General features: G+C 39.5%; 2 protein-coding genes across 2 annotated transcripts; both read right to left on the minus strand.

Moving 5' to 3' along the window:
• Positions 1-319: 319 nt before the first annotated feature.
• Positions 320-8478, minus strand: ilvbl (ilvB (bacterial acetolactate synthase)-like). Its single transcript, XM_078246587.1, has 14 exons — positions 8045-8478; positions 7342-7543; positions 6211-6338; positions 5882-6132; positions 5345-5444; positions 5083-5180; positions 4783-4919; positions 4375-4509; positions 3959-4073; positions 3592-3761; positions 3095-3165; positions 2921-2992; positions 1769-1874; positions 320-1611 (listed from the first exon to the last, which is right to left on the minus strand). Exons 1-14 carry the CDS (start codon positions 8156-8158, stop codon positions 1433-1435), a joined length of 1878 nt encoding a protein of 625 aa, XP_078102713.1. The 5' UTR covers positions 8159-8478; the 3' UTR covers positions 320-1432.
• Positions 8479-8925: 447 nt separating this feature from the next.
• Positions 8926-15840, minus strand: LOC144515595 (beta-galactosidase-1-like protein 2). The gene is made up of 18 exons (XM_078246588.1): positions 15610-15840; positions 15318-15386; positions 15111-15206; positions 14922-15030; positions 14743-14835; positions 14571-14652; positions 14264-14328; positions 13957-14041; positions 13533-13670; positions 13363-13443; positions 13111-13217; positions 12466-12612; positions 12278-12349; positions 10973-11051; positions 10157-10244; positions 9792-9906; positions 9417-9533; positions 8926-9310 (listed from the first exon to the last, which is right to left on the minus strand). The coding sequence occupies exons 1-18, from the start codon at positions 15825-15827 to the stop codon at positions 9200-9202; spliced, it is 1872 nt and encodes a 623-aa protein (XP_078102714.1). The 5' UTR covers positions 15828-15840; the 3' UTR covers positions 8926-9199.
• Positions 15841-15951: the final 111 nt, after the last annotated feature.

Consider the following 15951-nt stretch of genomic DNA (forward strand, 5'->3'; position numbering starts at 1 on the left):
GGGTACGTTTCCAAAAATACAGAGGACATGCCTTATTAGAGGGGCCATAAAGCAGACGTCCGACCCCATAACTGTACAAGCGGACCTGTTGACGTGAATAGGGTCCAAGCTTTATGAAATATACACAGTACCTCTATGTTGCAGCTCTTGACAGATTTACAGTTCAAGTTGCAACGAGTGTCAATATTAAATAGAGCTGTAATGCTTTCTTTGCAATGAATCTGAGTGGTGTGAAGGTCTGCTTTTCTCAAATCTCTACACTACAGACTCAGTTATGTGCCAAAAGTATTTCAAAAGACCACTCAATACTCACTTTCTTTTTTCAATTTATTTGAGAATGAACCCAAATTAACATTGTATGATCAATCGTTTGACATACTTTCCTCAAAGTACCAAATGAAACAGCAATATATATATATATTGGAGTGAGATTATCCACACGTGTTTACCTGGTGAGTAAATCATTTATAATTATAGTGCAATACATATTGGGTAGAGGCATATTTATATGCCCACATCAATGCATACAAGTGAGTATTAAATAATCAAATACAGAACTGTATCAGCAGACACATATTCAATCTACACGTCAATGTATTTGAAGACGCAAACATTAAAAGGCATACAATTTGTCAATCTTCAACATTCAAAAAATATTTTTCATTTAACACATTTTTATCCCAAATCATCAACCAATAAAGAACATTACAGCTGTAAAGTTGAATGTCTCCCAAGAAAAAGGCTCTGTGTTCATTCACTAACAGGAGAAAAGGCATACTGGTAGCATTGGATAACTTTTAGCAATGCTCTCTCTTACATATGATTTTCAGTCACTGGTTTATTTGCAAGAAAGTTTTAATAGGCTGTTTAAAGGTCAAAAGTCTAACCACGAGCTCCTGAAGAGGTAAAATCCATTTACAAAGCAAGATTTTCAGACTTTTCACTCCTTCCCTTTTTAAAATGCAGCAATTATCCACAACATGGATGTGAAAGTTGCACGAGGCACAGCAAAAGATTTAGTTTCTAGGCTGGCAGATCTGGAGCTGTAGTACTTCACTCAAGTAGAATGTAATACAGTAGTAAATAACAGAGACTGCAGATTTATAAACAATTACCCTTTGATATTGAAATATCAGAGTCCTTATTCTGGTGTTTGCAGATGTCTTACTAGTATGATTTCTGACTAGTCTGAGGAGGGAAGTAAGTGATGGTTCATAAAGTCTTATAGCAGATCAGCATACTGTAAAGTAATTTTCTATTACCAAAGTGAAATATGGCTTTAAGGGCACAAAGGATTAGCATAGGTCTGGCCAGGGCTCTCCATGGTATCCAGCAGTATCCTTCTTCTCTCTAAAACCCCTCATAGAGCCTGATAGTAAAGTCTATGAAGAGCCAAGGGTAAAGGAAGGAGTTCTAAGAAATCACAGCTGCTCTATACAGAGATAGAGCCCTCTCTAAAGTTGGTCTTCCCTATCAGAACATTGAGAAGTATAGCCTTGCCCTCCTTGGTCTCCCTCTGAGCCTGGCTGATGATGTCGCTTAGCCTGTCCTCATCCTCACGCCCTACAAGGTAGCCCTTACCACCGTAACCATCTGTCACTATATGATAATCTGGAAAAAAAAGGGAGAAGAAAATATAATTTGTCAGTTAGTAGCTGCCCAGTCATCATACACAGTATATATAACATACAGTATATTCACATAATATATCACATATAGCCTGTACATATTTCTACAAGTCACACAAAATCTGATGCAGAAAATGTACCTGTAAACGCAAGGCCACACGCCACGTTGCTGCCGAGTATGGGAACCTGGTCTCTGGATATCTGACTCCAACATGCGTCATTTCCCACCACAGCTATAACTGGTGTCTGGGGAAAAAAAGAGCAAACATTTGGATTAGCACAAGAAAGCAAAGAGAACTAGAATTACCGCATTGCGGTCGCATGCGTCCGCCAACCAGTCAAGTTGCAGTTTACATCCACGTCTGTTCAGACTCATACAATATGTATTGAATACTTTCAAACAATTTATTAAAAAGGTATTTAGTGTATTTTTGGCAAACATGGATGCTTTACACACATCTTCAACCCAGCAGCACAGAAGATCTATACAGTCACCACAGTTTCAAGGTGGACACCCAAGATTAGTGTCACCAATTCAGAATCCGATCAAATGGGAAATATGGTCACAGTCTCCCCTTCTGAGTTATGGCGTTGAATAATGGTCAGAAAAGTGTTTTATGATGTCACAGTGAAGTTGAGCTTTTACCTTCTGGATATAACATGTCATCACTTCATCATTTTATCCTATTAGACATTTGTGTGAGATGTTCTCATAATTAGCATAGGAATTCTTGAGTTATGGCCAAAAAAGCGCCGCGTGAGGTCACAGTCACCTTGACCTCCAACATCTAATCACTTTATCCTTGAGTCCAAGTGAACGTTTGTGCCAAAATTAAAGAGATTCACTCCATGCGTTCCTGAGATATCACGTTCATGAGAATGGGACGAATGTAAGGTCACAGTTACCGTGCACTTTGACCCCTAATATCTAATCAGGTCATCCTTGAGTTCAAGTTTCAAAATTGAAGGAATTCCCTCCAGGGGGTCCTGAGATATTGTGTTCACAAACAAGCATATGGACGCAGATAACCCGATAACATAATGCCTCTGGCCACGGCTATCTCCGGCACGGAGGCCCAAAACTGTAACTGCCGACTGCACTTGAATGACAAATACCTCGCTCTCCTATTTCACCAGTTGAGGTGGGACAACTTACACCAAATTATTATTAGTGTGTTGATACTGATACTAGCACGTCCTTTATATTTGCAATATTTATTCCAGTACATGTATTATGGATCAGAGAGTTGCTTACATATGTACAATGTAAATATTGGGATTAGTGATTTTACCTTGTGTCTAGTGAATGTGTCAAACTCTGCAACACTGTATCCTAAGGAGCCGTCACCATACACTATCCACACCTGAAAGGCACCAAGATGTAGCATTAAATTCATACGGGGTGAATCTTGATCAATACATGATCAGACGAAGCACTTTTATAAATGCCTGAATCAATATAACACCTCAGATTCAGGCCGGCACAGTTTTGCCCCCAGGGCAAATCCTCCTCCAACTCCCAGGGTCCCAAAGGCTCCTGTAGGGACGAGGAACAGGAAAGTTATGTCACTATGACAGCAAAAAAAGCATGATTAACCTCAGAATATTGCTGTAATACAGACAAAACAGAACTTGTGATTATTAGCTCACTCTCGTGATTTTGGCCTTGACTACAACAGCCTTTTTGTTCTGTGCACTAACCTCTTCATGTGGTGTGAAAAAAGTGACATATCAACAAACAACTGAAGTCAACAAATCAATTAACTTGAAATGTTTTTGTTTTTTTATTTCCATCATTCCATCACTCTCTCTCTCTCTCACTCTCTCACTCTCTCTCTCTCTCACTCTCTCTCTCTCTCTCTCTCACACACACACACACACACATTTAAATAACTAAACATCTATTGGTTTAATCACAAAAGTTCTTCATAAACAAATTGTTGCTCGGTTTATGTGATCTAACCTGGATCTAGCCATCGCATAGGTCCTCTTGGTCTCATTATGTAAGCAGCACTTCCAACAAAATCACCCCCATCGGCAACAATGATGCTGTCCTCCGCCATCAGCTCATCCACACAGTGGAGGACTTTCAAGGGATTTAAGTGCCGTTCGGTCTTCTCATCAGCTTTAGCCCTGAAATGAGACATGGTTTTGTAGTTACAGAGTTGTAGTTACAATGTTGATGAAATTGTGTTTGCTTTCTCATTATTTAACATCCATCCAGAACCTTTTTTATTTTTATTTTAGAGAACAGAGGTTAACAGATGGTTTTTACAATGAATGCTGACACACTCACAGATTAGGGACCAGGGATCGTCCCCTCTGCTCACCTGTTTGCATTTTCTTTGGTCATATCTCCTGCTTTGAGGCTCTGAGGCCATTCCTCTGGACAGCGATGACCCTTCAGGCCATTGGAAAGCCGAACTAAAAATGAACCAGCATCACCTAAAATAGAGCAATATTTTAGACTCTTACTATTTAACTGATGTATTTGCCATAAGGTCCAACCCTTGAGTATAAATCAACAGTCAAATGTGTATGTTTACATTCACAATGCTGAAACAATACATATACATACTGAAGTTTGAGAATTTCTAATGATATAGGGTGTTCAGTGTAGAAGGAAAGTGACAAAAGGGTTTCTAAAACTGGCAAATTCTACACTAATCACTAGAGGTCTAAAATGACACATTGTTACTATAATCATGAAAAGATCATGCATCATGATGGCAGATTGTGAACATACCCTGAATTGCTATAGTTGGTTTCCAGAACATATCTGAGTTTTTCATCAGCTGCAACTTATCTCTGTTGACAGCGATGATCTTACTGCGTCTGTTGAGAACTCTGCCGTAGCTCAGCCGGAAGTCACACACAGTGCCTGCAAACGCAACGCGCAATATGAACATTTCTCTAGGAATTCTGGACAGCCTGTGTCTATACTGGCTACTAATACAGTTCAACCTCCAACAGCATTTCAACAAACATAAAAGCAACGTCCAGAGTGGGTTTCAGTTTATTTTTGCGAGGAACGCCTGTCATTCTATGAAACCTTAAATAAAGAATTAAAATAATTTCTGAACTGTTAAATAAATTAAAAGCTGTTATTGATATGTAATATATATGATTTAAACTGTAAGACTGTGTACCTGACCTGCTAATAGCACCACGTCAGCCTCCTTCAGAGCATCTCGTCTGTTCTGTCTGATGTGGATGGGGCTGTCTTTACCCAGCATGCCACGGGACATGCCCCCAAGGAAGCATGGGATGCCCAGGTCCTCCAATGCATTCCTATGAAGCAGGGGAAAAAAATGGCCCATATGAGCATAGCTAAGTAACATTACCAAAGAAAACTTCAATGCTTTTCGAATTCAAATGGGAAAACTAATGTAAGCCCCAGAATTTGAGTATGTTCTAGTATCAACAGTGAGCAACCAAAAACAGTGTCCTTTACCTGATGTCATCGGCTGGCGTCGGGGGTAGTGTTGCTTGGCTACCCAGCAGAATAACAGGTTTTTTGGCTCGACTCACCAGCTCTATGCACTTTTGTACCTGATTTGTATTGAAAGAAAAAAAACTGTATTCAAAATTAAAACTCTGGTTTAGTCATCTTAATACTGTACACAGTGAAAGGGACTGACTGGAATGTATTTGACTAAAACATCAGCAAGAACGTATAAGTAAAATCAAACCTTTAATACTGAGAGCAGTCTTACCTGATCGTCTGTGGCCTGTGGGATGTCAACAGGAAGCGGCGACATATCTCTGGTCTCCCAGGCTCCAGCAAAGAGGTTCATGAGGTGGTTATTGAGGTACCTTACAAGAAATCAGAACATCATGTGAAATAATCGTATATGCATTATTGCATTTTTGCCTTTATTTTACAGTTGGGAATGACATGAATCGTGGAGAGAGAAAAAAAGAGAAAAAGTTCTAGGTTGTATAAAAGATCCAGGTCAGACCAGAACCAAACATGGTGAGTTTACAAGGTATGTGTTCCAGACTTGGGGGCTCCCAGGACACCCTGCAGGCTATTAAGTGATGTCTAACAATGTAACAATTCTCATTTCAATTCACTTATAAAGTTGCTGATTTTAGTCACGTACAACACTCTTCACACTCTATTTTCATGCAACTGTAATTTTATAATTATCTGGAGTCAACTGGTCTTCTTTTCTCCATACTTTGTTGTGCTTTTTCATAACAGACAAAATAGTAACGTGCATAGTATACAAGACATGCTGATAACATACCATGAGACAATTTTGCCCATCAGGCCTTTGGGAGGGTTCTTAACTCCAAACTCTTTGGACACAAGATGGTAGGGATAGAGCGTGTCGATGGGGAACTCTATGAAAACAGGTCCAGGAGTTCCTGACTGGGCGATGGCTAGGGCTTTCCTGACAGTAGGCACAATCTCTCTGATAGTCCGGATGGAGGCACAGAACTTACACAGCGGCTTGAAGAGAGACATCTGGTCGATATCTTGCAGCGCTCCTCTGCCCTGTCCCACAAACACAGTTGATGGAGAGGTTAGACAGAAACGTTATCATGAAGTATAACACGTTTACACACACCATACCTGAAGTAGTGTACCAGCAGCTCCTCCCATCAGCAGCAATGGAGATTCAGCCATCTGAGCATTCTTCACTGCTGTCACTGTGTTAGTGAGGCCTGGGCCAGCAGTCACTGCTGCTATGCCAACAGTGCCTGGTGGAGAGACAATCAAGATTGCTATCAACAAGCCCCAAAAAACACACACTCACGAATGACTCAAGGAACTAACTAAACACTGAGACAGTTCTATCTAAACGTATTAGTATATATGATTACAAGATACCAAGGCCAAAATACTGGCACACCAAAATGTTATCCAGCCACTATTAACGCTGTTAGTTACACAACTGTGTTCGACCTGAAGTACAACTACTGCAGCGGGACAGCCCTTTACCAACAGCACACCCAATTCCTTTATTCTGCATAACTTCCGCTAACACAAATATGAGGTAGGGTTGCATGATATTGACTAAATGTGATATTGCGATATCGATTATGAATATTGCGATAGATATTAATTTCGATATTTTTAAACATATCTAAAATTACAAAAGTTACGGGAAAACGCATCAAAATAGATTCATAACAAACACAAGGTTTATTTCAACTGACGGTCGTATTGGACTGGTACAACATGAATAAATAAATAACGATCATGTCTACAGAACAGGACATGTTTTACTGGTTGGACAGTATAAAATAAATAAAGAGAACAGGACACAACTTTTCTTTCGCTTCTCTGATTCGTCCCGTTTTGTTGTCTATCTATTTCTTCACTTACACTGTCACTCTGTCAAACTATGCAGACACGTGGTACGCTACATAGGGTTTGTCACGTAGTGGCCCCGTGCACTGACGTGCACTAACATGTGCAAGTGGCACGGTAACTGGCCAATTAAACATGATCATTATACTGTTTCAAGCGGGCTCTAAATCAGACACAACTAAGCCACACAGCCATCGGACGGGATGCAGCGCTCAACAAAATAGTGCATACTTATTGCAACACTTTAGATATATTGCGATAACGATATTGAGTCGATATATCTTGCACCCCTTGATATATTATTGTGCAACGTGATATTGCGATAACAATATTGAGTCGATATATCTTGCACCCCTAGACTGAGGGTCATTCTTGTTCATAAATCTGCACCTGAGAGTCTCGCCACAGCATCAGCAGCGAAGACAGCAGTGGCCTCATGTCTGGTGTCCACAATGCGGATGCCCAACTTCTCGCAAGCCACAAGGATAGGCGAGATGTGTCCACCGGCAAGGGTGAAAACGTACTTGACCCCGTGGGCGCGGAGCACCTCTGCCACGCTCTCGCCACCATGTCGTGGGCTCTTCGTCTCAGTCTAAAGTGAGTCAGAGGACAGAATAAAGGACAAGTCAGTGAATATTGAGACAATGCCTGATAGCGCACTGATTTAACAGAGGATACAAAAAAACTCACTGTCATATACAATCAGCTGTCAGTGTGAGTTGATAACATCTCTAAAAGGTCACACTATCTATTCACTCCACTGGTCTTTCATATTTCACAACAACCACATATTGTTCTGGCTTGCAGAGGTTATGTAGCTCTGGGTTTTGTGCACTCACACTAACAACCTGTGTGTTGTGATAGCCTTTGTGCTAGAAAACCACAAGATTGGTCAACGTTTACGTGAATAGAGGCCATCTTACCTTTCACCTGTAGACAACCTACATAGTACAGGTGATTTTCTAAAGCCAGATAATGCATCTGTATTTGCTACGTTTGATTTGTGCAACGATGCTTTAAGATAAAAATGCATGTGGAGAAAGGAATAGAAAAGCATAGTTTATAACTGCAATGTTGAATTGTGACAACCTACCTTGTGAAACAACTGGTAGAGTAAGCCAAGTTTGTAGGCTGCAAACACAAGCCCACCCACTGCAATGCCCGCAGAGCATCCAAGAACTGTGCCAATGGCTCCAAATGACTCCATGTCAGGATGTGGAAGCAAACCTTTATTTATAAAAAATTCTACTTAGCTAAACTTAACATCCAAACCTACTCTTAACTGTTGCAGTTCAGCAGCTCAGCTCGGCTAGGCTAAGGTACTCTGGAGCTGCTCTTACAACCACTATACTATTATTATACCATTTCGAAAGTCTTAATTTCACCTGTACGTTCACTGTGGAATTAGCTAATATTAAGTTACTGACAAAAGGCTGTTAAGAGCATGTAGTCGACACTAGTTAAAATGACCGAGTGCTCTTCCTGTAATTGCTGTGCCGACACAGGAACACCAGCGGATATATTTACAAGTCAAGCTACTGCTTGTGGAACTTCCGGCTATTATTTTCAAAATAAACCCACAGGCACAAAGTGGCCATATTATAGGTCATAATTGTGGTTTATATATTCTATAATTACAACCATATGCATATCCATATTCATATACCCAAAGAAATATGACTATTACGTCAATATTATTTGCCAGAAATGGAGTCGATATTTGTCCGTGTTGAGCAGTATAAACACGTTTATTATGTTAATGTTAACCCTTTATTGTGAAGTAAAGGAGGACATCTTTTCCGGTTACTGGGCTTTGTTTCTGGTGAAATTGATGGCTGTGTGTGGATCTGTGTTTTTTTGTGAATAAGAGAGCGTTGCTCTAACAGTGTATGTATGAAGTACAAGTCTCTGGTCCAATGAGAAGCTTATGAGGGCGTGTCACGCTGTCAAAGGGTCAAACATCGTTATTTCTAATCAGAGCAAAGGTCATACTGAAATGAGAAAACAAGACATATCAGACGATGTTGCATAGTTGAATTTAAGGCAACAGATTCAATGTTAAGATGTAACATTTCAAAAAACATTTGAAGAAAAAAAACTAAAGTGTACAATATCAATAGAAAATAAAAATAAAATGTAATTAAACATATGGTTAGTAAATTAATACCTTTAAATCATATGGATAACTATATCAATAAACTGTCTCCTTATAGTGTGCATGAAAGTGTGTTGTTGCTGTACATTATTTTTACAGCAGTGTGCAAAAGGGGAGTTTGTAAACATCAATTGTCTTTCCATGATCAGGATTTTCAGCAAACAGTATTTTGTCATCTGCTTTTTGTTCCTCGAAAACAACTATCTGAAAGAGAACATGAAAAATATATAACATATTTTACATACACAATTTGCCACAAATCATCTCGAAAAAAAAGAACTTTATTTATATCTATCATTCATCATTGTACCTGATTTTCTCCACTTCTGAGCCAAGGTCCTGGGAGATAAAGGAAATGCTGGGGACCAATGAACCAGTGACGCCCAAGGTTCTGCCCATTGACAAACACGGCTCCTTTACCCCAACCCTGTGAATGGATGCACTGGTTTGATCAGCAATTTGATGTGGACTGTTTGTTTTCAACTGTAATTAAAATACCAATTAAGTAAAACTTAAAACTTTAACTTGTCTCAATTAGAGATTGTGTGTAATACGCTTTTATTAAACATGCATGCAAAGTATTGTATTATAAATTATAGATCATTTTCAAATATAAGAAATAGTAGATCAGTACAAGAAAATGCATAGCCATAATAGATGCAGTTTCACATAAAGGATTACTTACAGGCAGTCTGATGAAGGTGTCTCTGGGAGGACCATCCACATACAGTCTGGCCTGGAAAAATCCTGGAATGGAGGCCAACTTGAAGTCAGACTTCCATTGACCTGAACTCATTAATCTGAAACAAGATCAAACGTTCATATGAAACTGTAAAAATGCGAAACTGAATTCAACATTACATTATGAGCTGAAAAGGATTTGGCAAAACATGATAACTGAGTTATGTGATTTACAAACCGATTATTGAATATTTACTGGTTGATCTGCCCTTTAATTTACAACCAGCAAATGTATATTAGTGTCAATGAAGAGGTCTAGTAGTCGGTCCAGTTTCACAGAATGAAAAAAATGTAATTTAGTTAACCAACCTTTTCATAAAGCCTGGCTTCATGTCTAAACAGAAGATGGTAAATCCTCTAAGAGGGGCATGATTCAACAGAATGTCACCCACGATGCCTGTAATACAATATGAGGTTTTGTTGTGGGCCACAAAACATAGACCAAGTCAGTCATTGTACAACAGTGGCAGTGATTTGACTTGTTTAAGTAAACTGAATTGATTTTCAGTGTCCAAGCAACAGTTTTTAAACTGTTTTAATACTTAATTTGGCTTAAAGCTTTAGTGCGTAACTGTTTTATGTTAATGGACGTCCGTTACATTCAAGCCATCGCCAAATGAGTTGATACGAAGCTAAATATCAGCTCCACAAAACTCTCTACGTATTTCTCAGTATGGCTATGTTCAGAAACTGGTGTCATCCGGCGACTTTTGTGCACCGAAAATCGAGTGAAGATAATTACCTCCATCATATTTTTTTTATTCCTCCGTGTCCTCCTTGGCTACTAGCAACTGTGTGGAGGAGGGGTGGGTGTGGTGCGCGATCACGGAAGGCTTGTATCGTATCATGTGCACGCGCCGACAGTGTTGTTGTCATTACATAGAATTCCTCATGGGGGAGACAGAAACTACGCACTATAGCTTTAACCAATGAATGGTTAAGAATGGTTTGATTTGAGTCTGGAAAACTGTTCTTAAGTTCAGGTCTGAAATATTATACCATATAATAATAATAATATAATTAGCAATGCACAATGGCTAGTCATAAATTCTGGTGTACGCAAAAACTGGTGTACGCAATAAACCAATATATGGCACAGCACAAGACATGTTGAAGGCAGAATACCTTTGCGCTGATCATCCAGAGCTTTACCATAATTCACTCTTCCACAGTTCTCCACAAGCAAGCTCAAGGTCTTCTCTCCCTTAGATGCACAAATTACCAATGTCATTTGGAAAGTTATTCAGTAAAGAAAAGTGATCACAATGAGACAATCCAATATGTCTCTGCTTATGTGAATTTGCCAAATGAAAATAGTAAATAACAGAGAATACAACTATAGGGTCCACATGTAATGTATACAGCATCTCAGAATCACATTTAAGTTCCATTTAATTTTGTTTGAGCACAATTAGATGCTCCAAAATTGGAATCTGCTGCACTCAGAAGCCCTCTGAAAAACCTTAAATCTATCTATCTGGCTATATATTTAGCCATCGCTTACAACATTTGGGCAATACCTCACAATAATGTCCTGCCAACGTTGCTGCATGTTTTGCTGAATTAATCACAATCCAGCAGATAACACTTTAATAAGGAAATTGTTTTTCAATTATGAATAAGATATGTGGCAACAATGTTTTAAAGGTGCTGTAGGTAGGATTGTGAAGATCCAGGACTTAACCAAAAAAATTTGAACATCAACAACTTCTCAGTCCCTCCCTCCTTTCAGATAAAGTCCAAAACGGTCTCCTAAGCCCCTCCCCCCACAAGGGAGAATGAATGCGTGTGCATGAGCAGTGATTGACACGCAGTTAGACACCTCCACTGGCCCTGATTGGTGCATCTGAACAGGGAGCTGTGGATTTTTGCAAATCGCACTACAGGCTGTAGGTGGTGCTAGAGGAGCCAGATTTTTTTTTAAATTGCCTGCTTCATGTAGTTCTACTGGAACATAGGGTCAGTTTCAGCAAATATGACAGAAAGTTAGTTTTATAAATCTTACCTACTGCACCTTTAATGAAATTAGTATTGTACTATTCTGCTATCTTTAACAGAAGGAAACATACACAATCTTTTTATTAGAATTTTTGTTTTTTTGCTTTGCCAGTGGACTTAATTACTCACTTGTACTTTGACACCATCTCAGGAAAAATGTCTTTTCCTGGGAGCAGTTGGGTACCTTTGACTAACAGGTATAAACAGTGACCACCTCCAATATATATTGTGTTCTATATTCCTTCTCTTCAAAGACAACATTAAGGCGTGTCAGAAAAATATTTCTGGGATGCTTTAGACATATGGGCATGTGTACATAGGTGACTAGCCCTCACCCTAAATCTAAAGTATAATTTAAAAATGTAGGTTTTTCAGTAGCTAAGGACAAGGGATATTGGGAGGACAGACACAAACAGTCACAACAGTCAGTACCTGTACATCAGGGAGTGCCAGTTCATGAGTCTTGTAGTCCAAACTACCAACACATTGTCTGTCCACAAACACCTAAAGAAAATAAAAAGTAATGTTGTATAACCTCAGAAAAAAAGATTCTGAAACTTGATTATGCATGTATTGTATGTAATGTGTGTCTGTCTGTGGATCAGTCTGTAGATTCTCACCAGTGCTCTATCTCTGATGTTGTTTCTGGAGGTGAGGGTTCCTCCATTGGTGATGGTGGTTTCATACAGTGTGTAACCATATGACTGACCAGATTTATTGTTGACAGGGAGATTCTCCATGTTCACCGGCCTCTCTGACCTGTATGGCTGGATGAATAGTCAAACAGAATGTGTTAGATACAACAATTTGGCAGAACATCATAAATCAGATCTCTGAAGCCAATGGAACGAAATCTCTATATGCGTAGTTTTACAGGCAGGGCAAGACACCATCATCACAGCTGGGGATAGGAAGTTCCATTCTCACTGAAATCATACAAGATATGTATGCATGCATGACACTGCAACACACTTATGCCAAACAGCATATGACAGATACTTCTTAAAAAAAACATGACACATTGACACATTGATGCATGACCAAACCCGAGCTGTCAGGTGTGAGACATGACATTGAGCATGAGCAGCATATTGCTACACCACTACGCAAGTGGAGATAGCAAAGCAGACACACAGGCTTATAACAGAGACGTCCTGTCTGTCTGAAGCTCACCACATCTTTATATATCCAACAGTTTGGATAAAACATTTCCCATTATATATATATCAACTGTCACACCAGACAGGTGTTTGCCACCTGCTAACCTTGTCAGTGAAGTGCAGGCTGTCCCACAGTGACAGGTGCTGCTGGATGGCAACAGGGCCATATGCTCTCCTCTCCTGAGGAGAGGGCACTTCAGGAAGAGGCCCAGCTGGAACATGAGTTGGCAAAAACATTTCAACAATGCTAATTATGGCAGACTCAATTACATTGGGTATAAAAGTCATCAAATTAATTTCTAAGTGTACATCGTTTCTCATAAAATGTGTAATGCATGTGGATGTGGAAGACATTACAGTAGTACTGGCTGAATAAATTCCTCAAGAGTTGATATTTTGGGGTGCAATCTCCAGCCTCAGATAGCGGAGCGTCGTAATCTGCAAAAACAGTAAGAAGCAATGCATTTGTTAAGGGGAATCATATTCATAAAAGACACATCCTTTGTTCTGTGGTCATTCCTACCAACCATAACTGGTGACCTGAGGTTTGTAGGTGCCAAAGTCCATCGCTCCATTCATGAAGCCAAAGTTAGTTCCCCCATGGAACATGTACAGATTAATGGAGACACCTCTCTCCACGATCTCTGACACAACATCTAGCATATCTGTAAACCATATAATAGTTAATGATGACATAATTCACAAAGTGAGCCAAAGAGCAATATGTAGCAATGATTGACGTGTTAAGGCTGCAATGCACTTCTCCGTCAGTTAAGGGTCCTTGAACAATACCTGAACCCAATCAGTCACATTCTGAATGTCTGAAAACAGACATTGTCCATTGTGAAGCTTGTAAGTGTGTAGAATAGAATGTAGAGTTATGCTGAAAATGAGCATGTGCTCAGCACAATTGTTCACTGGAAAAATGATGGTTTAAAAGTGTTTCCATACCCTCATGATGGAACACATGGTGATGTTCTCCCCAGACATCAAACCAGCCAGACCAATACTCCATCACCATAAGAGGTTTCTGGGGCTACGCAAAACAGAATGCCTGTATTAAATACACATCTGTCTACTGTAACTATAGAGCCACAGCATGGCTTTAATGAGAAACAAAATCTGACATTTTCCTTTTGCGATTTTAGCCAATGCTCTTACACAATACTACGGTATGCAAAAGTAATAACAAAGTCTTAGATTTTCACTGTTACAAGTAATCAGTAGTGAGTGCCTAAACCACCCACTACAATCCTACCTGCATGTCAGCTAAATGCTGGATAGCTCCAAACGACAGTCTCTGAAGGTTTATTGTTTTTAGTACTGAAATGAGCAAGATTTAGATCAAATGAAGGACAAAGTCAAACAATGACAAAAGACATTAGGAATAGTAATATTCATAAACATGTTTCAGGTTTCAAGAAGAAGAATTTAATCATAATACAATTAAATATCTTTAAAATAATACACTTTAAGGAATCAATTAAAAACACCAAAAATTATGTTTTTGTTCCCCATCCCCCCTTTTTGACTGAAAGGTTAGCTATCTTGGTTATCTTCATTACCTCCCTCTATGCCTCCATATCTCAGGCCCTCCCAGTTGTCTGAAGTCAGCAGGAGCTCCTTGATCCCTCTGGACTGGAGACACTGCAGGAAAATATGCTGAATTCATTACTTTATAATGTATTGTAAAAATGTCAGTAAAAAAGGAGCATTGCAATACATCAATTAACTTACGTTCTGTATAAATGGCATGTATTTCTCATCTTTGGCATATGATCCATACTCGTTCTCAACTTGAACTGCGATGATTGGGCCTCCCTCTTCAAACTGAGCAAACAAACGAGGAAACATAAGCTGAAATCTCCAATTATTCTTTCAGGAAATACTATTACAAGACTTTGAGTTTGACTTACCATCAAAGGTTTGATAACAGAGACAAGCTTGTCAAAGTAGTTGTTGACAGCATTTACAAATCCAGGATAAGTTGTCCTCAACTGCATGCCTTTATCTTGTAACAACCAGCTGAAAGAAACACAAGAACAACTTATTTGCATACTGCTAATACATGGCAATGTTTTAAAGCAATGGGCAGATGGTGTTACCTAGGCAACCCACCCAAGTCCCATTCAGCGCAGATGTAAGGTCCAGGACGTAGGATCACCCACAGACCCATCTCTGCGGCTAAACTGACATAGGCCCTGAGAAAGGCAGATACACCTTCTAATTTATTTTCAAAAATAATCATTCTGCATGAAGTTTAGTGATATTTACATCTACAAAGAGAAAGAAACAGAACATCAAAGCCTTACATGAGGTCCAACTGATCCTGGAAGTTGAATGTTCCTCTCTCAGGCTCATGCAGATTCCATGGCACGTATCTAAAAAAGCAAGTAAGAAAACAATTATTTATAGCTTATCAGCAATAATCCAGTGGCTTGTAAAAATCTTGATATTTGCTTTGTTTCTATTTAATTTTAAGGTGAACAGTTAAGTTAGCCATTCCATACAAACATTTGATTTTATATTTTTAGTTTGACCTTCTCCAGTAACATAATAGTGACACTCCTGTGATATGAGGCGTGAGTTGCAGTAGGAGCCTACGTTGTGAGAGTATTGAGGCCACAGGCCTTCATCTTTAGCAGCCGGTCCTCCCAGTAGCCTCTGGGGACACGGAAGTAATGGATGGACCCCCCCAGGATGCGGAAGGGTTCTCCCTCCAGAGTGAACTGACACGAGTTGGCCCTCAGACCCTCCACACGGCTCATTCTTCTCACCTTAGGGTGATGTCTGGTGGGTACAAAACTTCTGAAGCGTGTCATACGTGTTGGATAATACAATTCAAAAGTGTACATGTGTTACTGTCATAAAACCTTATAAACAGTCGGCTACTTCAAATGAAGCATCTGAGTAATATATTGTACATAGTAAGAACATGAATGGCAC

This window comes from Sander vitreus, chromosome 3 (assembly GCF_031162955.1).
Source record: "Sander vitreus isolate 19-12246 chromosome 3, sanVit1, whole genome shotgun sequence".
Lineage (NCBI taxonomy): Eukaryota > Metazoa > Chordata > Actinopteri > Perciformes > Percidae > Sander > Sander vitreus.